This window comes from Semicossyphus pulcher, unplaced genomic scaffold (genome assembly GCF_022749685.1).
Source record: "Semicossyphus pulcher isolate SPU_LCO1_2020_fin unplaced genomic scaffold, fSemPul1.0.p SCAF_8, whole genome shotgun sequence".
Classification (NCBI taxonomy): domain Eukaryota; kingdom Metazoa; phylum Chordata; class Actinopteri; order Labriformes; family Labridae; genus Semicossyphus; species Semicossyphus pulcher.
The window spans coordinates 26,675,067-26,702,281 of NW_027211759.1; the positions used below are offsets into that span (position 1 = coordinate 26,675,067).

The following is a 27,215-nucleotide window of genomic DNA, read 5'->3' on the forward strand; positions in this document are numbered from 1 at the left end:
GAAACTTTTATTAATGACACAGTAAAGCTGTACCATGGAAACAAGCGAACCTGATGCCCCCGTCTTCATGTCAGTGTTTGGGGATGTACATTGTTAGAAACATACGTTGTTGTAAGCTGCTTCTCCTGCACTGATCAGATCTCTGTCTGCAGCTGATCAAACACACAGAGACGTGGATGAATGTGTTGGTGCTGAGAGGAAGATGAATGCATGGTGTTCATCGTGTCACAGCTGTTCTGGTTAAATATGTTGATGCATGTAAACACCAGACTATTAGATCACGTCCATGATCACAGCTCAATGAAACAAAGTGTGCATGTACCTGCAGCTGCTGTGTGTAACTGTGTGATGTTCCTGTGCTGTGTTACATGACCTGTTCCTTCATCCTGTTCAGCTGCCTCATGTTTGACTTTGTGCTCTTATTTAACACCTCATTGTTCTTTAAATGGCAGAGTTAACATCAGGAATCCAAGAATCATCTTAATCTGTGTGTTTGTAGCTGTCTTAGTGAACGTGTGTGTGCTGATGAGTACTGACTGACACATCTTTACAGTCACATCTCACACTTGATTCCCATGCACACACACGTCCCTGAGGACCACATGTCCATTGTATCCTGAGCTGAGCCGGTTCTCAGAGCGAGCTCCCGTTCAGCATGTTCTTTATTCTACTTATAGTTTATTAGATGTGTTTAAATGATCGTGTCAGTGATGATGTGTGTGCGCTCACTCACACTGATGGTGACACAGCTGTTGGATAAGCATGCTGTATGTTAAATCTGTAAGTGATGTTCCTCATGTTCCTTTGCTGAACACCTGAGCTCAATGACAATGCAGGTGTGTTAGCTTAGCAGCTTAGCATGAATGTTTCCTTCTTCAGACGCAGCCTAGCATCTGCCTGTGTGTGTGTGTGTGTGTGTTGCATGGGTGAGAGTGATGTGAAACATTCCTGTGTGCTATTGTTAGCCTGTCTGTGGGTGTGGCTGTTAACAGACTTTTAACTGCGTGTTCAGCACAAGTGTGTGTGTGTGTGTGTGTGTGTTGTGTCATGTTACAGAGGGAGGGGGAACGTTCACGCTCCACTGTATTAACCCTTTAGTGCCCGACTGCCTGTTCAGACCTTTATGGTAACACTAAGTGCAGTATGAACAGTGTTCTGGTGTATCGCTGTTAGACTAACTGTATATGAAGCTACCTCTTTACTTTGCTGCTGCACACGCTGCTACAGTCACACACGCTGCTACAGTCACACACGCTGATACAGTCACACACACTGATACAGTTACACACGCTGATACAGTCACACAAGTTGATACAGTCACACAAGTTGCTACAGTCACACACGCTGCTACAGTCACACGTTGATACAGTCACACAAGTTGATACAGTCACACAAGTTGATACAGTCACACAAGTTGATACAGTCACACAAGTTGATACAGTCACACAAGTTGATACAATCACACACGCTGATACAGTCACACACGCTGCTACAGTCACACACGCTGCTACAGTCACATACGCTGCTACAGTCACATGCTGATAGTCACACACTGCTACAGTCACACACGCCACTACAGTCACACACGCTAGCTACAGTCACACACGCTGATACAGTCACACACACTGCTACAGTCACACACGCTGCTACAGTCACACACGCTGCTACAGTCACACACGCTGATACAGTCACACACGCTAGCTACAGTCACACATTCTAGCTACAGTCACACATGCTGCTAAAGTCACACGCTGATACAGTCACACACGCTGCTACAGTCACACACGCTGATACAGTCACACACGCTAGCTACAGTCACACACGCTGCTACAGTCACATGCCGATACAGTCACACACGCTAGCTACAGTCACACACGCTGATACAGTCACACATGCCAATACAGTCACACACGCTAGCTACAGTCACACACGCTGATACAGTCACACACGCTGATACAGTCACACACGCTAGCTACAGTCACACACGCTGATACAGACACACACGCTGATACAGTCCCACACGCTGATACAGTCACACACGCTAGCTACAGTCACACACGCTGCTACAGTCCCACACGCTGATACAGTCCCACACGCTGATACAGTCCCACACGCTGATACAGTCACACACGCTAGCTACAGTCACACACGCTGATACAGTCACACACGCTAGCTACAGTCACACACGCTGCTACAGACACACACGCTGATACAGTCCCACACGCTGATACAGTCACACACGCTAGCTACAGTCACACACGCTGCTACAGTCCCACACGCTGATACAGTCCCACACGCTGATACAGTCCCACACGCTGATACAGTCCCACACGCTAGCTACAGTCACACACGCTGATACAGTCACACACCCTGCTACAGTCACACACGTTGATACAGTCACACACACTAGCTACAGTCACACACGCTGATACAGTCACACACGCTAGCTACAGTCACACACGCTGATACAGTCACACACGCTAGCTACAGTCACACACGCTAGCTACAGTCACACACGCTGCTACAGTCCCACACGCTGCTACAGTCCCACACGCTGCTACAGTCACACACACTGATACAGTCACACACGCTAGCTACAGTCACACACGCTGATACAGTCACACAAGTTGATACAGTCACACACGCTGACACAGTCACATGCTGCTACAGTCACACACGCTAGCCACAGTCACACACGCTGCTACAGTCACACACGCTGCTACAGTCACACACGCTGCTACGGTCACACAAGCTGCTACGGTCACACACACTGCTACGGTCACACACGCTAATACAGTCACACACGCTAGCCACAGTCACACACGCTGCTACAGTCACACACGCTGCTACAGTCACACACGCTGCTACGGTCACACAAGCTGCTACGGTCACACACACTGCTACGGTCACACACGCTAATACAGTCACACACGCTGATACAGTCACATGCTGATACAGTCACACACACTAGCTACAGTCACACATGCTGCTACAGTCACACACGCTGCTACAGTCACACACGCTGCTACACACACACGCTGCTATAGTCACACACGCTGATACACACACACGCTGATACACACACACGCTGCTACAGTCACACACACTGCTACAATCACACACGCTAGCTACAGTCACACACGCTGATACAGTCACACACGTTAGCTACAGTAACACACATTGATACAGTCACACACGCTGCTACAGTCATACACGCTAACCTCCTCTTCTTCTGCAGTGGTTTAACTGCAGCTGCTGGAGGAATAGCACCTCAGCAGGAGGTCAACAACAGTCAAACAACATGCATCAGCTCATGTTGCCTGTGTGTATGTGTGTGTGTGTGTGTGTGTGTCCTCAGGGAGAGTGTGTGCTGACTGTGCAGCTGGACGATGAAGATGTGTCTCGTGCTGATGGAGAAGAGGAGGAAGAGGAGGAGGTGGAGTTTTTTCTTTTGTTCTCAGGATCCACTCAGAGACACGTGAGCAGCACCCTGAGAGTCAGCCAGGTCACGCTGCAGGCGGTGTGTCCAGGTACAACACTCACACACGCACACACACACACAAACTCAACCCAAGAGCAGGGTTTAGACCTGTCCTGAGATAACTGTTGTTGTGATTTGGTGCTATATACACATTATTGATGGATTGATTGATCATGAGTGTCTGATGAGAGCTGATTTTATTCTTCAGAAGTAGAAAGTGATTCTGTGGTTCACAGATGAACACTTGGTGACATTTAAACTCTCGCAGCAGTTAAACTACAACATAAATAAAAACAACTCCGGAGCATCTCTTAACTTCTCTTCACGTCTGTCCGACATTATCCCACTGCCTTCTTCTTCATCTTCTTTTATCCCGCTGCCTTCTTCTTCTTCTTCTTTTATCCCGCTGCATTCTTATTCTTCAGTCAATTCATTTCCGTTCACGTTACCCACATTCATGTCATGAAGCACCACCACGAGGAGTCGTGAAGTAGTGAAGCTGTGAGTCAAAATCACAGGAAAATTTGTTTAGAGCGCCAAATATTTGTAAATTAAAATATGGATATTTGGCTCCAGCCTATCGATAATTGTATCGCACCTGTCAGGACGACCATGTATTGTATTGTATTTCTATATAATACCATGACTTTTGTCCTCATTAAATTCTTACTTACAGGAACTTTCGATCTTTTCTGCTTGACCTTTTATGACCTTTGATGATATTATCAGAACATGGGAGGTATAGATTAATGGGTGGAGCAATAAATGAGTGATAGAGGAGTAAATGGATCGACAGAATAACAGAAGTTTGAACAGATGAATAAATACATGGATAAACATTTCACGTCATCTCTCTGTGTTTGGAGATCTGAAGTGTGCAGACTGCAGTGATCCGACCTGCTGCAGGGCTCCATAACGATGGTTTCAGTGTGCTTCAGGTGATTTAAACGGGAGCACCACACCTGAGCCTGTATTACTGTGAGTGTACAGGTGTGGCCCATGCTGCCGTGACCACACCTACCTGTGATGTAGCACAGAGTGAAGCATTGAAGTGTAGCATATGAAGCAGGTAGAAACATCCAGCTGGGACTATTAGGGTGTAGTTCTGTCTGTCAGATCAGAGGTGAGGGAGCGACGGTGTCACTGAACTCTGAGGGTGTAATCCTGAAGACGCCGCAGCAGTGACTCTAATTACTGTCATTACTGTGGAGGACAAAGCAGAGGGTGGAGCTTTGTCCCACACTGATCCACAGCAGCAGGCAGACATTCACATTAATACCATGCTAATGTTACTGCAGTAAGAGACACTTCGGCCTCTCAGCCTGCCCAGAGACCGAAGTGTAAAACAGACAGGTCACTGTCTAACGGGAGTTCCTGACTATCTCCTGGAGCAGTGACTTCCTGTGGTGAGCTCTGGTTGTCTGGTGACCGCTCGGAGTCAAGGGTCCTGCACAGAACAGAGGTTCAGCTTTAGGCGTGTTTGATGGAGGTGGATAGTAATAGTTTTAAAGCTACACATACATCCAGCTTTGTCTCTTTTTCTTCCCTTTAATGTGTTTCTTTGCCTTTTTGCTTTCTTCTGCTCAGCAGAGACTTAGACCTGCGACTCAATAAAATATGTGAAACAATCAGTGACGGAGGAGAGATGCAGTGTTTCCTCTCACATCACCGTCTATTGGTTAACAGAACCTGCTCTGTCAGGTTAGAGGATCTCAAAGGGACTTAAACCAATGACTGTATATATAGATGGACAACACGTCTCCATCTGCTCCCATTGTACGAAACTGATGCCAAAATAGCCCCTGTGATAGACGCTGCCATCTTGCGATGGCGACGTCATACGGCGCCAGAGTCTGCGCAGTAGAGATCGGCGAGTGAAGCAGCCGTAGCCACTTCTGCTAACCCAAACACACACTGAACTTACCGACAAAACAGCAAGGATCCCTCACGCTGGCGTGTTTAACAGCAGAACAGCTTCTCTGTGTTGGTCTGAGGTTAAAGTTCACAGGTATGGAAACTTCAATGACTGTAGTGTAAGTGTTAGTTACATCTCCTCTCACCATTCCTCCTCTACTCTGCTAATCTGGAACAGAACGCTGTAGGAGCCCCATTTGTCAACAGAGCTGTCAATCATGAGGCCACACCCCCTTTTTATAGCATCCAATAACTAATTAAAAGTAAAGTTGTCAGAAAAATGAACACTTGGACATCAATCAGCCTGTTAAGAACTAACTATAATGATGAATTTCATTTTATAGTTTGACTCATGTCCCGTCTGTTAACATGGAGGAGGCGGGCTTTATGAGCTATACTGCAGCCAGTCAGCAGGGGGCGATAGAGAGGGATTGGCTTCACTTTAAGGGGGCTGTCATGTCGGCCATCAGCCACTGTACTGACCAATCACACGACAGTTATATTCAGCTCCTCCTGTTTAGGGCTGACACATTGGCTATGGTGGCTGACAAGGGCAATCACGCTGCAACGGCCCAAAAGGGAGAAACAGGCTGCAGAGACACAGACGTAGGGTACCTGTACATTCCTCTTCTCTCTGTCAACAATAACAATGATGTGTGTGTGTGTGTGTGTGTGTGTGTGTGTGTGCAGCCCATAATGTGTGTGAGCAGGTCTCGGTGATGCTGTGTGTGGCTCGGCCTGGTGGACCAGTGGACTCCCAGTCACGGGAGACCTTCTGCTTCGTTCAGGTAACATCACGCTGCTTTGACTGTGTAGATGAACAGGTGAACGTCAGCTGATCATAGATCTGATGTTATAAAGAAACAAAGGAGGAGATACACAGACAGCTTCACCTTCACACTGTACCACACACTGCTCACTACTCATTATCAGTGACATGTGTTTATAGACCTCTGTAAGAAGTGTCTGTTTGTGTGTTGATATAAAGAACAAGGACGTTAACGAACATGGGCCGACAGACAGACTCAGATATTCTAGAACAACTTAATCATATATGTGTGTGTGCGTGCAGGACCTGGCTCTGGACATGGCCGACTTCCTGCTGGACAGCACAGCTCCACAGGAAGCTTTGCTGCTGGACGATCAGCAGGTACGTTACATTATATTTATTACGTTAAACTTTCATCCAAAGTGACTCAGGGACAGATCGTTCATGACTCACAGCTGTTTAAGATCAGGTGTTCATCAGGTGTGTTCTAAACAGGTGAGATGTCAGTCAATGAACAAGTGTAGAGCTTTCCACCATCATGGATCCAGCACAGGACAGAGCGAGGTGGAGGTTCTGGGGGTTAGGGTTACACCAGCAGCCCTGTAAGCAAAGACCAGAGTCTGGATTCAGATTAGAGCCACCACAGGAAGCTAGAGGATGGGAGGAGGAGTGGTGCATTGTGGGAGAACTTGGTTGCAGACATAGCAGCCGGAGAAGATGATAACAGCCTGGAGCAGGAGCTGCACCTCCTCCTGAGATTAAGGAGCAGACATGTCCACATGAGCGTGTGGTTACACAGTCAGACTGCAGGTTGTGTCAAACTCAGGTAGCTCAGAGTCTGAGTCTGGGACACCCTGAGGTCTCTTGGCTGAAGGTTCTCGTAGGGAGACGTCTCAGCTGCTCAGCGTTGAGGCTGAGCTTCAGATGGTGCTGACGTGCACAGAGATCTCCAGGCTGCTGCAGACAGAGCAGAAGCCCTGTGAGGAACGTCAGACAGACCCTGAGAGGTCTCAGAGTGCTGCTTTTATTTTGAAAGGACTCAGTTCACTCCTAAATGTTCTGTCATTGGTGACATCCTGTTTTTCATAAAGCTTCATTTGTCATGTTACATAATTTAATAAATCACATCAGAGTCCAAAAGAGAGAGACGTCATATGAAGATTCATACAGACGATGATGAACGAGCTTTGACTTGTGTGTGTGTACTCTGTGTGTAACATGTGTACTCTGTGTGTGTCAGATCCCGTTAAAGGAGTGTGAGAGGTTGGATCAGAGCCTGGCTCTGGCCCTGAAACACCGCAGCCGCCCCCCCCACAGGACGGCACCAGGATTCCCGTCACACACACACACAGACGTGGACGCACGTGCCAGAAACGACGCACTGACAGACACACGTGCACACTGCGACGGAGAGACACACAGGGACACACTGACGGACGCCTCCACACACACCGGTGAGTCACGTAGTTTATGTTGTTCTAAATGTGTACTGTTGAGGTTTGAAGCAGGTGTTAGCTCCGCCCCCTTTGAGTTCCTCCATGAATGTGAGTGCAGAGGAGACGGGACGTGCTGTCTGCTGTCCTGCACACACACACACACACACACACACACACACACACACACACACACACACACACTCAGGTTTCCCTTTTTTCATCAGGATTTCAGCTTTTAAAAGATGAAAAACTTCACCCACTCACTGACGACAATGCAAGTCAACATTTCATTATCCACCATGAAGGCTGCAGCTGGTGCTGATAGATAGACAGCTTTATAACTGCTGAGTTACAGTGTGAGCGATGATCAGGAGACGGTGTGCTTTCTGTTTGACATGAGAGGAATGTTGTTGATACCAGGAAATAACACACCAATTAAATTAAATTAATTACATTCCTGGTTATTTTATGAGTAGGGTACTGAAGGGGGTGAATCCTCTTCATGTGCTCTGTAGTCTCCTGTCTCACATGTCCAGCAGGAGGCTCTGTCTTATCAGCTGACCCCCCCTCACATGTCTCTGTGTCCCTCCCTCCAGCTGAGGCTCAGGTCCAGCAGCTCTGCAGGCTGCTGCACTTGTCGGCCCGTCACGGTCTGAGGACGGTGGCGTCGTTCCTCCTGCGGCAGCCCGGAGGTCGGGAGGCTCTGAGGAGGCCGAATGCCGAGGGAGAGACGGCGGCCGGAGTGGCCGAGAGACGGGGACACGAGCGGCTGCTGGAGCTCTTCACACAGTGAGTACCTGCTGCTTGTTTTGTTTCAGGCGGTCTGACGGCATGTGAGGAGCTTTTATTGTATAAAGTGAGTGAAGCGTCACTGCTGTAGACATCCTCAGTGAGAATGTAGCAGGCTAAAGTAACGAGGTGTGAGAGAACCAACACACACAGAATGTGATGATCATAAGGATTTTAGTTTACAAAGAGCTTTCCATAAAACAGTAAAAAACTAATGATTGCTTATATGTGACGTAGACGGGTGAAACTAAAACACTTGTTGGCTACGAGATGATAAAAGATGTTAGAGATGACTAACACAAAGCCCGTTCAGACGTAAGAAACGTGTCCTGCTCCCACAGACTCGTCTTTTTATAGATCGCTCCTCCACCGTCTAAAGATCAACTTCATCCTCTAAATATCTCTCAGCTGTAACTCTACTCTTCCCCCTCCTGCTTCCCCCTCCCCTCATCTCCATTCGTCTCATGCTGATGACATCACACTAACTCAGTCAGTGGGTCAGGCCCCTCCCTCACAGAGGAGGGAACAGGAAGTAGAAACAGGGTGGAGAACTTAAAGAACAATGGTGTCGTACAGCAGCTGGTGACTGACAGAGAGATAAACACAGACAGGGTGTGTGTGTGTGTGGGGGGGGGGGTCTACATGATGACATCACAGTCACACAAAGAAACCTTCTGTTGCTGCAGGAACTCCTCGCAGTGTTTCACATGTTTCCTGTATTTCTTCTTTGTGTGCTGCTCAGAGAGACGTTTTTATTCCGTCTGTGTTCGGACGTGTTGTCTCATTCTGAAGAGGCAACCAACAGTCAGTCAGTGAAACACGGTGAAACAGGCAGCAGGATGTGCGTTAGCTGGTGTCTGTCTCTCTCCATCTGTCAGCCTCTCTGAGTTTTGCCATGAACTCTGTTGTTGGGTTCAGACTCTGCTCTAAGAAAGCTTGTTTACTATCAGGTGAGCATGGAGGAGCATGGAGGAGCATGGAGGACATTGGAGGAGCTAAAGAGACAGATCTGTCCTCAGGAGCTCGTACAGATTCGTAACAAAGCTAGAAGAGAGAGACTGATATTAGACTCTCCTCTCTCTGAACACACCTGTCTGAGTTAAACGTGAACACTCTCTGTGTTTATGATAACGTTAAAGCTGGGGGGTTTGGGTAACTTCAAGGAGCCCGTCCCCTCAAACACACCGTCTGCCTCTGTGACGGTTCAGGACGAGTCAGAGAGAGAGAGAGAGAGAGAGAGAGAGAGGAGCAGTTCTTATTGACCTACCTGTCTCTGATCTGTTCTCTGTGTGAATCAGAAACATGCTGCTTTGATGCTGTCAGTATGAAGACAAACAGGTTTAATACACATCACTCTGTGTGGGAGCTGGGGGCGGGGCTTCACAGTTGGATGAGTGATGTTGGTGTGTGTGTTAGGGAGCTGGGTGTCGTGTGCTCGTCAGGATTTGTCATGTCGTTGGGTTTGTGTTTGATTAGTTCTCAGAGAGGTTTTATTGGAATCTGTTCTGACTTTCATTCCTTCAGTTCTTTAGCTCAGGTGTGCAGGTTGTGATCGGTCTTCCTTCATGTGACTCAGACAGCAGACAGGTGAGAATCTTGAGATGCGTTCTTTGGAAGTGACGTAGAGTCTCTCTGAGTGTCTGAGGGCTTTTCCTCCCTGAGTGAGAGGACAGCAGAGTGAAGCAGGAACACGTTCGACAGGCAGGAAAGAAGGAGCTCCGTGTTTCTGTGCTTCATGTTTGACTTTGTGTCGCTGCAGGTACGAGACGTCCTCACATGTTCCACTGGATCCAAAGGAGCCATCTCTCTTTTACCCAGAAGGGCGAGTGTTTCGACACCATGCAAACGTTGGGACCTACACCCTAACACTCCCCGGGCTCCATCAGAGGGAGGAGGGGGCGGAGCCTGGGAGCAGTGAGCACCTACAGTTGGAGGTGGAGGAGCTGAGGAGTCTGATCCACCTTCACAGAGACACAAAGGTGAGCTGACACAGTGTGCGTGTGTGTGTGTGTGTGTGTGTGTGTGTGCGTGTGTGTGTGTGTGTGTGTGTTTGTTTGATTGACAGCGCTCACATCAGCCTAAACAAACAGTCCATGCTGACGCGACTGTTCCTGCGATGACATTTTCTTACTGTGACTTCGTCTTCTTCTTGCAGGGAACCTCAGGTGTGTGTGGTGGTGCAGCCACACATACCTCCACACCCCTCCCTATCGCTGGTGGGCTTTTCAGCCCTGCCTGTGGGCTGCAGGCGTGCCATAATGGCCAACAGGAGAGCAGACAGGATGCAGGCCTGGCTGCAGTAACCATAGAGATCTGTAGCACAACAACAGAGGAACAGGGAAGTCCTTTATCATTGGAGGAGAGAGCACAGGGGGAGGGCTCTACTGATGTCACTCACACTTCCTGTAGCAGCGGAAGTCTTTGTCAGACCCAGGAAGCTGGGGGAGACGTGAGGGGATCACCAGCTGCCAGCACTCCTGCCGGCCGTAACAGGAAGAACAAAAAGAAAACTGCCAAAAGTAAGAGGAGCGGCCCAGAGGAGGCCAACGGGACGTCAGCGAGGGACACACAGACAACAGGAAGGAGAACAAAGACAGACGGCACAAATTCACCCACTAAACCATCTGTGGTTGGTGACGGAGGAGATACCAAATCTTTTGGAGCAGAAGAGACTCCATCACCCATAAAGCCTGGAGGGAAGTGTTGCACCAGCGTTGAAAAACAGGAAACAGAGAAGTGGGAAGTGGAGCTGCTGATGTGTGAACGAGACTCTGAGACGGAGAGAGAGAAGGGACAAACTGTGGGAGAGAAGCAACCTGCACTTCACTCAGACAGGGGATCAGCTGCAGAGACGACAGGTGAGTCTGTCAGAGAGTGAGACAGTCTGTCAGAGAGCGAGACAGTCTGTCAGAGAGCGAGACAGTCTGTCAGAGAGTGAGACACTCTGTCAGAGAGTCAGACAGTCTGTCAGAGAGTCAGAGAGTGAGACAGTCTGTCAGAGAGTGAGACAGTCTATCAGAGAGTCAGAGAGCGAGACAGTCTGTCAGAGAGCAAGACAGTCTGTCAGAGAGTAAGACAGTCTGTCAGAGAGTCAGAGAGTGAGACAGTCTGTCAGAGAGCTAGAGAGTGAGACAGTCTGTCAGAGAGCAAGACAGTCTGTCAGAGAGTAAGACAGTCTGTCAGAGAGTCAGAGAGTGAGACAGTCTGTCAGAGAGCAAGACAGTTTGTCAGAGAGTGAGACAGTCCCAGTCCCTCCGTGTTCTCTGTTGGTGGATGATTGACACCTTAAAGGTGAACTGTTTTGTGGGCAGAGAGGAAACACAGCTTCGGTCCTGTCAGAGTCTTCTCTGTGACCATGAGGATCTGTAGATCTGTAGTCCTGCAGAAGTGTTCTTGATAAACACCACCGTCATCACGTGAAGAAAAGCAAAGTGTTGCCTTAATTGAAAATATTAAAATGGCCACAAATTGAAACCAGTCAAACCCAGCAGTTTCTTTAACAGAGACAAGTGCAGCTTAAAGCAGCTTCAGTTGTTTTTTTCGGCCACTTGTGGGCAGTGGAGCAGGTTTTTAACACAATGTCTGACATGTTACCTCTTTAATGTGTTCTGAACAGTAAGAACATCCTATTTATACACCCAGCAGACCCGAAGCAGCAGGACCATTCAGATTGTTGCAGTGGCTCTCAGTGACATTAAACTGCCCAAATCAGAACCCTGCAGTCTTTGCAGTCTCTCTGACTTTGTGCCTCATTTAACAAAAGTATCATCACTTTGTACTAAAACAGCAAAACAGAAGTTTCCTGGGAGGTCAGCTCTGCTTCAACTCAGAGCCGGTGCTCATGTACAGAGACTACAGTCCTCCATGCATCGGCTGCAGGTTCAACTCCCGCCCTCGGCCCTTTGCTGCACGTCATCCCCGCTCTCTCCTCCCATTATTTCCGGTCTCTCTCCAGCTTTCCGATCAATAAAGGCAAAAATGGCCAAAAAATAATCTTTAAAAAATACTGTTCGATATTCACTGGGAGCTTTTTGACAGACCCGTTTACTTTTTCACAACTCTGTCAGTTTTGTTTCACTCTTAAATGACATGTGCATCGTTGTTGTGGATTTATGATGTCCCAGTTTTACCTTTATAAGTTTTCACCTGACCTCATTTTCATTTACTTTTTCATCGAGCCCCAAACAGAATCCTGACCCATCCATAATCTACCCAAGCTGTGAAAATATGACCTGTAATCAATCAGAGAAAGTGTCTGGTACACATGCTGAGCCGTGCTTTTGTCCACCTGATGGATGTCAGTCCAGTATTCTCTCTGTTAGGTCTGTTTTTGGTCTCCACCAACTCCTGAGGGAAATATGGGACCCTTTATCTGCTGAATGCTTCACTATGTTCACCAGCTGCCCTCTGTCTGTGTCCGTGCTGCAGGTAGTGTACAGGGACTATCTCTCTGAAAACACTTAGCTGAGGGTGGCCCACTGAAGCTGAAACAATGAGCTGAGGGTCACGACTACTCGTGACAAAAGACTGAGTTTAGTTTGTTGTTAATCTTAACTCAAGTGCTCTCATAAAACTCATAAATAACAGTCACAGGGTGCACAGAAGGACGATAGTAATGAGTGTTGATTTGATGCTGCTGTTGTCCAGAGTTACACTTAAAGATCTAGTTTCTTGCAGTCCTTAATCTGATCCTGTCTCCCTCAGTAACCATGGGTCAGGAACAGTCCCAGGATCCACAGGAGAGCCATTCAGACCCAGAGGGGCCGAGCACACCTGACACCATGAAGACGAGTCCTCAGCCCAGCAGGACAACAAGCCCAAAGTCCCCCGACACGGAGAGGAAACCACGGAGAGGGCTGTGGAGGGACGGAGGCTGGATTGGGAGCATGATGGGAGCAGCCCCAAACAGCCCAGAACCAGAAAGAAACACAATGTGGTATCAGGGTGAAAACCTGGAGCAGGCTGCCGGAGAAGACTGGAATAAAAAGGAAGTAAACTCCCAGACGGTTTGGTATGACACTGACACGCAGGATCAGAGAGAACATGAACAGCTGGAGCAGAGAGAGAAAGAAGAATGTGATGTGAGTCCTCCACAGCTGTTAGAACAGGCTCTTAGTTCTCATCAGCCGTCTGCAGCTCTTACTCAGCCACATGCTGCTGGAACACAGCCAGCAGCGTCACATGGGCCTGCTGCACAAAGACGGGAAGTACACGCATCACAGCGAGAGGAGGAAGTAGGGCCAGAATGTAAGGAGGGAGGCAGAGAGACGAGTCACAGCAGAAAGAGTTCAGAAACAGCCGACAACGAAGAGAGAGAAGCCAAGGGCAGAAAGAAGAAGAGGAAGAAGAGGGGGAAGAGAGGCGGCACAGAGGCCAAGCTGAGCTCCAGCTCCAGTGTTGAGTCTCAGAGTCAGACAGAGATACAGACGCCGACTGAACCAGGGACAAGCCTGAAGCCGGGAGCCAAGGATCAAACAGGAAGTGCAGACATCCAGGCTCCCGGTGCCTCTGAGCCAACCCGGAGAGAGGAAGCTGGCGAGGACGCCATGACTCTACCCAGCCAGACGGAGGGCCGGAGCCGGGACACAAACAGACCTGAATGTAACGTTACAAACTCGGATCCTAGTTACACAACTCCCGAGTTCAGTCTGACAGACCCCGGGAGGACAGGTGTGACTGCAGGTACGCTAGAAACAAAGGATGAGAACATGGACTGTCATGGACCTGAAAACTTGAACTCCTATTCTTGTGAAACTGCCGCAGAACCTGAAATCAGGGAGACCGATGTAGAGGGAAATACAACTGTGCAACCAAGAGGAAAGGACGTACATGACCCGACAGAGCTGGAATTAAGGGGACAGGGGGGTCAGGTCCAACAAACGGAGGACAATAAGGAGACAAAGGCGCTGTTGGAAACTGAAGGGTTGACCGTTTCTGTTGAAGCGTCTGACGAGCTCACAGGTTTGTTGGAATGTAACTCTCCAAAGGAACTTCCTGTCAAACATTCAGATCCTCCACGATCCACAGAGGACTCGTTTCTGGTGGAATTTCCTGAACAGAAAACACAACATGTACAGTCTGTGGACTCAGACAAACCAGTACAACCAGGAGATCCACAGGGAACACCTGTAGGATTTATGGAATCTGTGCATCCTACAGAAGCAGGGGGTCAGCCACGTGAGGGTACAGCGGATGTGTCACCACTTCTAACAGGGGAAGGAAGGGCTGAGACAGCTCCGAGGGGATATTTAGAGCATTGTTTGGCCTCTGAGATGCTGAGAGATCAGCAGCACAGGGAGGAGGAGAGGGGCGAGCTGTGGGTGGTTGAAGAGGAAGCGGGAGAGGAGAGAGTTTGTGAGAGGAGGAGTGAGGAGAATGACAGTAGGATGGTGCGTGGACAGGAGTTACCTTCCTCAGACAGAGACAGACAGCAGAAACACATTGATGACTTAGCTGCAGCAGCAGTAGCAGTTGTAACGGTAGCAGTAGCATCAGCCTTGGCTAGCATAGAACTGAGCCAACAGTTAGCACTCAATCAGTCAGAGAGTCAGGAGTCTGCAGCTCAGGATGCCGATGTAACAACTGATACATTAAAGCAGCCGGCGGAGGAATTACTCCACACTCAGGCCTCACAGCTGTCTGCACCGCTGAGCACAGAGCAGAGTCAGGCCTTAGCATGGGCTACAGCTGAGACAGAGAACAAGCCTACAGAGCAGCCACACACTGAAGCCAATGATCAGCTCGCCTCTAAACAACCAGCTGAGGTAGAAATATCAGAGAGGTCGTCGTGTGACACTGAGACAGACGAGCAGCTGGCAGCACAGCGAGGTAGCAACCAGCAGGCTAACCTCGGTGAGTCACTTCCTGACGACGCTCCTAGTTTTCCACAACTCGACAAAGAAAATCAAACACAACCAACACAAAACACACCTGTAGAAGCAGACGGCACACTGCCAGCTAACATGACAACTTTACCTGAAAGAAATGACCAGACTACAGCTCAGGTAGACAGCAGGACAGACACCCAGCTGCAGGAAGAGAGCCAGCTCCCCTCTCCAGTTATAGACACAGGACAACATCCAGAGGACTCACAGCTGCCCGGCCCTGATTCTACGGACAGCAGAGACCTCAGAGAGCAGCCTGCGTGTCAGAACCAGGTAGAGATACAAGCAGAGAGAGACAGACCGCAGGTAGATATCAGTCAGACAGCTGATACAGATGATGGTCTCCCTGTAGGCTCTGTAGGACGACAGGTACACGAGCAGAGTCAGGCGCAGGAAGGTGAGAGGTGTGAAAAGGGTAAAGAGATCGAGCCACAGCTGGATGGACTGGGTAAAACGCCGTGTGAAGGAGACAGCCCCACTGTGCTGTTTCCTTGCGCTCCAACACTTCCTGTTTCTCCCTGTGACCCGCCTGCCTCTGTGAACGTGGAGCTGGGTGAGCACCAGCTGTTAGCAGACATGCCGCTCGTCTCTGTGGATGGGAGCAGAAAGGTTCAGGACTGTGTGGATGGTGAGGTGTTCGAAGGGCTGGATAAGGACTCTGTGGATACACCCGATGGATGGAAGCAGAGAGAAAGGACAAAGACGGAGAGTGGAGAGGAAGCAAGGGAAGAGAAGGTCACAGCAGAGGAGACACTCCAGACAGGTAACTAACTCTTCCATAACTCTACTCTACACCTGTACAGTGTGTCTGTATGTCCATATATCGTCCACATGTTCCAGAGTAACGTTCTGATGGTCTGTGAGAGAACGGTCAGGTAACTTCTGCAGAAATCTGCAGGAAGTCTGGTCTCGTTGCAGCCGTGCAGCAGTAAAGTTCAGAGTGTCTTCATCAATAGATGGTGAATGATGTGTGTGTGAAGTTACAGTCAGGCTGAGCTCTTTAATCTGCAGGTTCATTCAGGAAACTCTGTAGATCACAGAGAGTTCACACAGAGAGAGACGAGTCGGCACGCTGACGGTCGATGAGAGCTGAAAATGAGGGAGTGGAAAGATAAACGTTCAAGGAAAGCTAGCTGACTTTAGAGGAGGAAGAGAACGCCTGACACAACAGACAGTAAAAGTGATGCTATATTTGTGACAAGCTGCACTGAGGCTAATGTTAGCTTCACTGACTGACAGGAAGAAGTCCGTCACAGCCTCTCTGAGCTGAACACTGTGAACATTCAGCATGTCACCATCCAGCAGCAGCTTGTCATTCACTCTACTGCTATGAAGCTAGCTGTTAAATCACTGTCTGAGAATGATGTGATTGGATCTACGTGGCTGCTTCAGAGCAGCCCTCCCCAAACATAACAATGTCATTGAAATCACAAATATAATGGGCACACCCAAACCTTTGATCTGATCAACACCTGAGACAAACAGGAAGTATTTAGTTCGTAGCAATGGGCCGACTAACATGCAGTGCAAAAGAGCAAAACATCCAAATGCATTGAGCAAAAAACTGTAAAAGTAAAACACACAGAATAACGGCGTTAGAGAGATGATAAATGTGACCAATGGTAAGACCTACTCTGTAGGGACTGTAGTTAGAGCAGAGCTAACATCAGCTGCCTGCAGCTGGTCTGGACGTTCATTCACATCACCGCTCAGAATCATGCCTCTATGAATGAGTGAATAGGTCAGTTCTATCTGAACACTCTGGTGGAGGATCAGCACATTGAAACAGTCAGTGTGGGCTCATCACGGCTCTGTGATTTATCCAGTCTGACTCTTTTGTTTCTGTGTTTAACAGAGACAGAACAGGGACTGTGTGTTTGTGTGAGTGTGTTAGTGTGTGGGTGTGTGGGTGTGTGGGTGTGTGGGTGTGTGAGTGTGTGAGTGTGTGTGTGTGTGTGTGTGTGTGTGAGAGAGAGAGAGAGAGAGTTGTTGATCCGGCTCTACTGTTTGTATGGAGCACTGTATCCAGGCAACCTGATGATGTCATCAAGACTTAACAGTGGACAGTGAAACTAGAGGACGGCTGAGAAATGTGTGTGTGTGTGTGTGTGTGTGTGTGTGTGTGTGTGGTTCTCAGAGGAACTTGGCTCTGCTTGTCTGGCAGCATTTTGCCGTCACAGAAGACGTGACCCTGAGCAGCTTGTGTTCAGGTAAAGGAACGGTCAGCCTCTGTGAGTACGGAGCACGCTCAGGTTGTTGGATAGATTTCGACATCATGAATAAAGAACACTAAAGATAGGAAGCGTTGGTCTGCAGAAAGCTTTTTATAGCTTGTGAGGTCGTTAGAATCTGTGTACTGAGACTTTGTCAAACACATGTTTAGGTCAAAGGTCATAATGAACATATCTGCCTGCATGTGATGAGCTTGATGATAATCTGACACTCACACTGCAGGCTGCGTGATAACACATCTCTAAGCAAATTAATGTCAATAATGATGATAAACTTTGAACATGTCGACCACAGTGTGGATCTGGGGAACTTGTACCTGAAGCACACACCTGAGTACACGCACACTCCCCACTGCACAGTGACTTCTGAGCTCAGGTGAGGACAGTGGATGTCGTATATAAGATAGAAGGTGAACTCCTGTTATCCTCCAACAGTGATGAATTGTTCACATGAGATGTTCACATGAGGTCAGTTATATAACATTATATAATGGGTATATAAGGATGTCCTGTGTCGGCTGAATCGCAGATTCAAGGATTTGTTTTTGTAGTTTTGGGCCTTTGCTTTAATTTGACAGGACAGTGGATAGAGTCAGAAACACGGGAAGAGAGAGTGGGGATGACCTGCAGAGGGGGGCCGAGGGTCGGGCTCAGACCTGGAGCTGCTGCTCCGAGGGCGGAGCCTCTGTACGTGTGACTCATGCCTCAACGACGGAGCAAACCTGGCGCTCAGGAGATTCACTGATTTGAAGCTGCTTTTGTCCGTGTTCTCTTTAGAGCTCCGTCATTATCAGGAGGTCCCGTTGTTAAGCATCTCCACCTTTCACACATTGCTCAGGGGATAGGGTCAGAAAATATGGTGTGAGTGTTTGATGCAGGGTAAACACTGGAGCCGCTGGTGTAAATCAGTCATGTGATCTGTTTTCAGATGATTATCTCTTAGATGTATTACACTGCACAAGCAGAATCAAGAACTGTATATCTATTTTACTCACCAGTGCAGCCAAATAATCCAGCCACATAACTTACCATGAAGTGAAACTCACACCTGCTCCCTCTGGGATGAAGGTTGGACACAGAGCATAAGTAGTCCTGACCAATCACAAACCACAGAACAGGTCAGGTTAACCTTATAATCCACCAAATCACACCCGTGGATGTTCTCATACTATCAAGCCTCGAAAGATGCTAAAAGAGTTATTCTATCAGAGATGATTAGAAACACCTGATCACCTGGATGAGCTGTGTCTGGTTGTTAGCTTTATTAGCTCAGTATTGAATGCACAATGTTGTCTAAACGGACAGAACAGGTGACCACCACCTGTCCCTCCACACATGGTTAATGAGCCAGAGACTGACACACAGTGACGTTCTTCAGTCTGAGGTTTACATGAGGTGAAGGGGGAGGAGCTTAATGCTCCACACTGACTCGGGCTCATGTTCCTTTAGACGAGGCTGAAGGGCAGAGCTTCAGGCGGTGCTGAGGAGCGTTCAGAGGCTGTGATTGAGTGAAGCTCCAGGACATCAAACTGGAGGTCTTTCACATGCAGTCTGCCTGCTTTTATGTTTCCAGCACTTTCCATGCTGACGGGCTGGGTTACAGAGGAGCTTTCCATCCTCTCATTATGTGACTCATCCTCACACACTCACACATCCTCACAGGAGATGTGATGACGATGTCGCTGAACGTTCATGTAGTGTATCTGCAGTGTGTGTGAGCGTGACACAGCTGAAAGCAGCAGGCAGCTCAGCCTGAGAGGGACATCACATCTTCCTCATCTTTCCTCTGACCCCACGCTCACCGTGTGAAGCTGAAGTGCTCATGTGATGAGGAACTGATGTGTTCCAGGCAGGAAGTCAAATAAACTTAAGGATCGTGATCTTCTCACCTCTTCACAATAAAGCAGCAACAGAAAAGATAATGGATGATGAAAACTCAAAGAGATATTTCAGTGAGTTGTTTCTCGTCAGCTGCCTCCAGTAACATGTCATGTCTTGTTACTTTGTTAAATCTTTATGTTAGCAAGTATCCCCTTGCTAAGTGGCTAAATGCTAACATTAGCTGTTATCTATTGGTGGTTAATGTGTTATGAAATATGTTGTTTATCTTGAAGGTTTCCCCACAGATACGTGCTGAAGTGTTGAAATATCACGACCTGATATAACTTCGACACAGTCTGAACAATCAACAAGCTTCATTTACAAACCACAAAGCTCAAACCATCAGTGATCACCAGCTCAGCTCTGTGGTGTCTCATAAGTGCAGATGTTCAGTCTGAACATCACCACAGGGAGTTTCATCCGTGCTTGTGTGTCACGTATCAGACCATTTCCTCCTCCTCACTGTGTGCAGATGTAGAGCTGCGACAGGCTGCAGGAGGAAGACCAGTCTTCCACCTTCAGAATGGGGTCACAGCTCTGATGTGTCTAATGTCACTGAACAGTAAATGATGCTGACCTGATGTTTTGTCCTCTACAGAAGCAGGAAGCTGTGAGCAGACCAGGAGAGAGCAGGGCAGCACAGACACTCTGCAGGTGAGTCTGTAACCATAGTGACAGCATCAACACATGTTGAACTGACCTGATACACCTGCTGAACTCTCAGTCTGTACACATGACGCCTTACAGACACATTTACACAGCAGGCAGGGGAACGTCAGCGCCAGAGGCAGAGAGTTCTGCAGCAGCTCACATGCACAGGTGTACAGTCCTCTCCCTGACCTGAATGAGCGCGTGATCGTGCATGATGCTTTAATTACACTGATAGACAAATATCTACACTGATACACAAAGATCTGTTTATAGACTAATGTCTATAAACAGATATTTGCATATAAATGCAGAATGTGAAGGCAAGTGACAGCAGGTTTAATCATGCAGCAGCGTTTCAGCAGGCTTTGCTTGTATGCAGAAACAATCGTCTGTGATGTAATCCAGGAACACGCTGCTTATCATCTGACAACAATTAAGCTTTAATTCATCTCCATAAACAGATCCATGCATGTGTAAGTGCAGCTCACAATCTGCTGTTAGACTTCACAGCTCAGCTCCAGCTCCATTCAAACTTCTCACTGTAAACACTGCAGCGCACGGGGAAGCAAGTCTCGGCTGGAAGTCCTGATCACCCTGAATAGTTGCTGTCGTTCTCAGATGCTGTATCTTTGTCAGGTGATCGATGATTGGTTCAGAGAGATGTGCTGTAAAATCCACTGGATTTTGTTGTGGAAGTCCTTCATGGTGTCCGCTGCACGGTCCGTGTCATATCATGTTAGACTCTCTGTCCAACTCTTCCTTTGTGCACACCGAGGCTCACATCATCCTCTGCACATCACAGAGTTAACTTCCTCATGAGTATATTGGAAACCTGATCTTCTGTCAGAGCAGAGGAGGCAGCTCACAAACACACAGCAGCTGTTCAAGTAGCCTGAAGATAAAAGTCTGAATCCTGAACTCACAGGACGTCCCTGCCAGCGCACACACCAGTATCAGCTGCACTCACATCCTCTCTGCCGTATAAAGTCAGACCAGGCCAGACCAGGCCAGGCCAGGGTGGGTCAGGGTGGGTCAGGGTCACCTCTGGAACTATAACTCCTTCTCTTCTGCTTCCTGGTGACGCAGTGGTTGGTCTTTTGGAGCAGCAGGTCACCGGAGGAGGCATGGGAACCTCCAGGCCTGGACCAGGAGGACTCAGCAGTTTGTTTTGGTTCAGATCCATGATGTCCGAGACAGAGAGGGCGTCATTAATACACAGGAAGTGTTGTCACTGTCCTTAAACCCAAACCTCTCTTCAGTGTGTGACGCTCAGCAGAGATCAGTGTGTAACGTGTGTGTGTGTGTCTGTAACGAAACATTCACACATTCAGACTTCATGAATTTGTTGCCCCAGTGCATGCTGGGAGGGACCCAACACACCTACCTCATATAACATTAATCACATGATCAGCACCCAGCCAATCACATGAATGCTGTTCATAGATTCAACTGTCTAGAAACTGCTGGATTTCAAAATAAAAGCTTGCTAATATCAAAGATGACTTCATTCAGAAACAACACATCAGTCCTTCAGAGAACGAAGAGTCTGATCAGAGTTCAGGGTTAGCCTGCGTTAGCCTGGGTTAGCCTGGGTTAGCCTGGGTTAGAGGATCATGACCTGCTGCTGTGTTTGTGTGTTGAGGAAGCTCAGAGGGAGACTGTCTGTCCTCTGCTGCCTCCTGCTGGTCACAGCAGGTGTAACTACTTCCAGATGTGTGTCTTTGCATCACAGCTGGAAGGTGTTCAACTGTTGTTACCATGGTTACTGCTGTGTTTGTGTGCTGCTGATTGGTCACAGATGAAGCTGTAGGTTAGTCCCAGAGACACAACGACAGAGTTTACAAGAACTACACTGTTATCAATAACTTCATCACTTATTTGTGAGCACAGTTTTACATGGACTTACCACAGGACACAAACGAACAATCAATATAAGAAAATAAGACACACGTGGTGCAGTGAGAGGAGAGATAACTTTATTAATGTCAAAAGGAATCACAGTGTCAGAGAGCTCCAAACAATACAAATAAGAGAGCATACAAAAAAAGTTTTTGTGTTCATGCAAAACTTAAGAAAAGAGGCTCCTGATGCTGCACATGGTGCTAACACATGAATACAAATATAAATGTGACCAGAAAAGTATTATTGCACATGGTGAACATCATACAACCTGGTATTGAAGGTGTTATTGCACATGATATCAGAAGGTGCACATGGAGATAAAAGTCCCATTATGCTCCATGTTTCCTCCTGCTGAATGGGGAGGAGTTATACAGGTAGAACAGACTTCCTGTGGCGCTCTGTGCTGCTCCTCGGTGGTCTCAGTCTTCCGCTGAAGGTGCTCTGGTAGGACTCCAGTGTGGCGTGCAGGCGGTGAGCGGTGTTGTCCCTGATACTGAGGTGTTTCCTCAGCATCCTCCTCTCAGACACTTCCACCAGAGACTCTAGCTCCACTCCCAGGACAGAGCCCGCCTTCCTGATGAGCTTACTGAGTCTGTTAGCGTCCTGTGTCTTAAGCCTGCTGCCCCAGCACACTGCAGCGTAGAAGATGACGCCAGCCACCACCGAGTGATAGAACATCAGCAGCATGGTTCTGCTGACGCTGAAAGATCTGAGTCTCCTGAGGAAATACAGGCGGCTCTGACCTTTCTTGTAAACCACATCTGTGTTTTTAGTCCAGTTTATTGTCGATGTGGACGCCCAGGTACTTGTGTTCGTCCACAACGTCCACCTCTGCTCCGCTGAAGCTGACTGGATTTAGACCGGTCCTTCGTCTCCTAAAGTACACCACCAGCTCCTTTGTGTTTGTGACGTTGAGTTGTAGGTGGTTTAGTCCACAGCACTCCATGAACCTGTCCAGCACACTCCTGTACTCGGCCTCCTGATCCCTGCTGATACAGCCCACGATGGCAGAGTCGTCTGACAACCTCTGCAGGTGACAGGACAGTGACTGGAGGCTGAAGTCTGAGGTGTAGAGAGTGAACAGGAAGGGAGACGGGACCTCTGTGGTGCCCCGTGCTGCTCATGATGGTGTCGTGTTGTTCCGTAGTCTCACATAGTGCGGCGGCCTGTGAGTATGTGAGAAACACTCAGGTTTCAGACCATGGCTACACTCACCTAAAGCATGCTGGGAACTGTAGTGACAACTCAGAATGATCAATCCGATAAAGGAGGAACACAGAGTTTACGAGAGCATGAAAGCTGTACTGTGCATGTGTGGACATGAGGAAGGCTCACTGACGCTCTGCTGCGTCAATTCATGAGCACAGATATGAACAGACACACACTGAAACACACACGGGACCATTCACAGGTCAGAACAGACGGAGGGACAAGTGAAATGTAAAGTCAGGCAGACCTCCATTTATACACTCTGCACACACACACACAGCAGCAGAGCAGCTCTGTGTGTGTGTGTGTGTGTGTGTGTGCGTGTGTCTGTGTGTGTGTGTGTGTGTGTGTGTGTGGGGGAGCAGCAGAGAGGCAGCACATGGGTGAATTTCTCAGCGAGGGACAGATGTGAAGGGTGGGGTGAGAGAGAGAGAAAGAGAGCGAGAGAGGGAGGAATGAAGGGCCTGAAGGAAAAAAAAGAGAGAGAGAGAGTGGGAAGGAGTGATGGAGGGAGGGGCCGGTGTTATGAACAGATGTGGGCAGAGAGGCTCATTTTCCAACCCGAAGCAGCAGCAGATACGTGGACTGTACTGGACTACAGTACAGACTGAGGACTACAGGACTACAGTACAGACTGAGGACTACAGGACTACAGTACAGACTGAGGACTACAGGACTACAGTACAGACTGAGGACTACAGGACCTGGTCTCCTGAAGGATCCAAACTTGTGAATCAGAGAGGACGGGGTTAAAATGAGTGTGCGTGCAGCGTTGGCCCGTCTCTGTAGATAATTAGTGGGACAGAAATGTTTAGCTTCACATGATTTGGTGTGTTGCCGCTCTGGAAACTGCTGCTGGGATTATTTTCTTCTTGGTGGGAGCTCCACCCTGAGAGGATATTTGTCTTAGTGACGGAGCAGCAGAGAGGAGTGATGGTTCCTACGCAGCCTGGGTGTTAATACATCTGCTGTTAGCATGTATGAGCGACACAGGCGGAGGTACAGCTTCTGTGCCAAAGGAGAGACCACTGTGGATGTGGTGCTGATTAAGGTACGACCGTGTGTGTGTGTGTGTGTGTGTGTGTGTGTGTGTGTGTGTGTGTGTGTGCGGTGTTAAGCTTCAGAGAGCGTTGGACTTCTATTTAAAACATTTCATCAGCAGCCTCTCAGACCTGAAGCTGCTGTCTCTGTTTGTGACATATTTGGATCCTTCTTCAGTGCCGAGCTTCAGCTGGGTGTGCCACATGTTGCTGTGTTCAGAGGGAGCCGCTCAGTGTGTCACTGGGTTCAAACTGATATACCTTCATAAAGTGAGATCAAACATGCAGGTTATATCTGTGTCTGAATGGAGCCAGGATTCACACTCTTTATTTCCATCTGTATTTCCTCCATTTTGCATGATTCTTTTCGGAGTTGTAGAACTACAGCTCCCAGCATGCTTAGGGAGAAACAAACAGAATCACAATGTAGCCATAGAGACGGTGGGTGTTTCCATTTGGCTAACGTGGCTCCTCACTGTCCTCCTCTGAGAGGAGCTGACACACAGCAGCATCACAGAGGAGTAAACACGCCTGATGAGTGCTCGGCCTACACTGCAGCCTCACAGTGAGAAAACAACCTGTTTGTTATTAAAGAAGAGAGCACACACACCTGTTCATGTCCTGTATTACATCAGTTAACTGTTTGTGACTGCAGAACAATCCGGACTTCTCTGCAGGTCCGTCTCCCTCACAGTCTAAACAAGTGATGGTATGAATAATGTACGAAGCTGCTCATGAAGTCTGAGGTCAGATGTTTTTCACTTTCTTTATTCAAACATCACCAGCGTTTCTAAGATCTAAGATCTCACTTTTAAATTATTAAGTGAAACAACACTATACTGTCGTCCACCAACACAACAGACCCAGGTATTAATCAGGATCATTAATCAGCTTTATTGGCCAGGTACGGACACATACAGGGAGTCTGACTCTGGTTTCACTTCGCTCTCTATGTACGAGCATTAAACATTAAACTAGTGCACGCCTTCATGAGACAACAGGGCGATGATGAGGAGTGCAAAGGATGCTGAAATAATATGAACATGTGATTATGTTACAGATGCCTTCATTTACATGAGATAGATAGTTTTAGAGTATACAAACATGTATATGATATGATATTTACATGATTAAAATGTGTGTCCATACAATAAGATGAGCAAAGGTTAAAGGTTAAAGATTTATATAGAAAAGTTTAAGTAGAATAATACTGAAAAAAGAAAAACAGAGCAGAAACAAAGAAACAAAGAAACAAGGCAGTTAAAGATGAATAAAGATGATATTTCCAAAGAAGGCCTAAACACATACAGCAGGCCTGTTGCATTACTGGGAGCAGCACGTCCTCACCTTAATCAAACACGGATGAAATTATAAATAATTACAGATATGTAAAAATACACATCACTCTGTAACTGCAGGGAAATGTAGTCGTGTGTTTAATTTAAAGAAGAAAGCTTTAAGACGACTCGTCGTTTGTCTCCCTGCTGATGTAAACAGCTCGTGTCTTTCTGTCATGGAGTCTGATCGACTGACTGACACGACTCTCAGCAGGAAGTCAGACAGAGATGATATGCACTGATCAGAACAGACAGGGTCACAGGCCTCAGTAGATGCAGCAGGGTGTAGTTCCATGTGGGTGTCATCACGTGGTCTCTTCATGATGCTCTCTGGACCCTGACACCCACGTGTGATTCAGGTCTCTGCTGTGTGGAGGGACATTTCAGGGTCCGGACAGCAGACTGACTTTGTGCTCTACAGCAGATGAATGTGATGTACCAGGTGAAGCTCTTCATACAGGAGAGGTCAGAGTCTTTCAGGACTGACTCCCTGCCTTCCTCACAGGACTGCACGCTGAGAGGACACAGGCACACTCAGCTGGAGTGTTGTCAGATCAGATTTACGAGGTTGATATCTTTACAGGTTTTAGTGCCGGTGTCCTTGTTTTTGTGTTGATGGAGCGTAGCAGCAAAGGGATCGTACTGCTGCTGAAGTGTAAACTGCTGAAACCTTTATTATGAAACACTGAACTGTGAACATCGTCACAGGTCAGGGTGCTGATAGTTTCTCTGATATGCACAGACCAAAACTGTGACCCCCATACTTACTGTCTGAATCCTCCCCCGTCTCTGTCTCTCAGCTGCTCATCACTAAAGATGAAAGCCTATAAGAGCAGCTAACAGACACCACCACTCATTCTTCTGCAGCTATTTGAACAAAGACATAAACAGGGGTTTCATTCACACATCAGAAGCATTAGTAATAGTTTGGAAAGAAACGAAGAAGTAATCGAGTCAAACTTCCACAGTGTTGCATGATGGGAGATAATCTGTTTTCCAGTCCCTCGATGCTCAGCTGAAGTACTGAGTTTGTCTTTGGGCTCTCTGCAGTCCAACGAGTGTGAGATGAGAACAGTGATCAGTCGGTCCCATACTCCCACAAGTCCTCCTGAGACTGAACTTCTGTTTCTATTGTGAAGCTTTAAGAAGGCCTTTGTTTCAGCAGCACGTCCATCAGTTCCCTCCTAGAGACAGTCCTGGATCTGGTCTCTCTCACAGTCTCCACATGTCTGTCATGGGAATCACAACCATTCTGCTGTGGGCGTTTCTCTGTCCTCCTGTACATGAATGTAGTTCTGTCAGGTTCTGGTCCCGGTCCAGACCCCACCTCTTTGGACCTTTTCATTTGCGTCATTCCAAATACTAATTATAAGCCAGGAAGCACCCTGTGTAATCATTGCAGTGATATATACATGTCTTCACACACACATCACACACACCCCGACAGTTACCAGAGAAGATCTGATGAAGATTAATTTCAGACTGTGAGGTAAACAGGTGGTTGATGTCTGCTGCCCTGGTTCAATGTTGACAGGAAGTGCTGGTAGACACAGCAGCAGGAATGCACAGCATACACACAATCTGCTCATCCACTAAATCAAATCTGGTACGATTCAGACACACTGTATTTTCACATCCTGCTCTATTATCACCGTGGAGTTCCTCCTGGATCTTTGCCGGGTCCACTGTTT

General features: G+C 47.9%; 1 protein-coding gene across 3 annotated transcripts in view; it reads left to right on the forward strand.

Moving 5' to 3' along the window:
* LOC138612420 (A-kinase anchor protein 13-like) overlaps positions 1 to 27,215 on the forward strand; it is an 83,923-nt gene that overhangs the window by 25,661 nt on the left and 31,047 nt on the right. For all 3 annotated transcript variants that reach the window (XM_069685653.1, XM_069685654.1, XM_069685655.1), the window contains exons 3-11: positions 3,359 to 3,530; positions 6,086 to 6,183; positions 6,468 to 6,545; positions 7,405 to 7,618; positions 8,197 to 8,389; positions 10,149 to 10,368; positions 10,545 to 11,247; positions 13,094 to 16,036; positions 19,984 to 20,039. In XM_069685653.1, the coding sequence (XP_069541754.1) occupies positions 3,359 to 3,530; positions 6,086 to 6,183; positions 6,468 to 6,545; positions 7,405 to 7,618; positions 8,197 to 8,389; positions 10,149 to 10,368; positions 10,545 to 11,247; positions 13,094 to 16,036; positions 19,984 to 20,039 (4,677 nt within the window). The remainder of the gene's footprint in view (positions 1 to 3,358; positions 3,531 to 6,085; positions 6,184 to 6,467; positions 6,546 to 7,404; positions 7,619 to 8,196; positions 8,390 to 10,148; positions 10,369 to 10,544; positions 11,248 to 13,093; positions 16,037 to 19,983; positions 20,040 to 27,215) is intronic.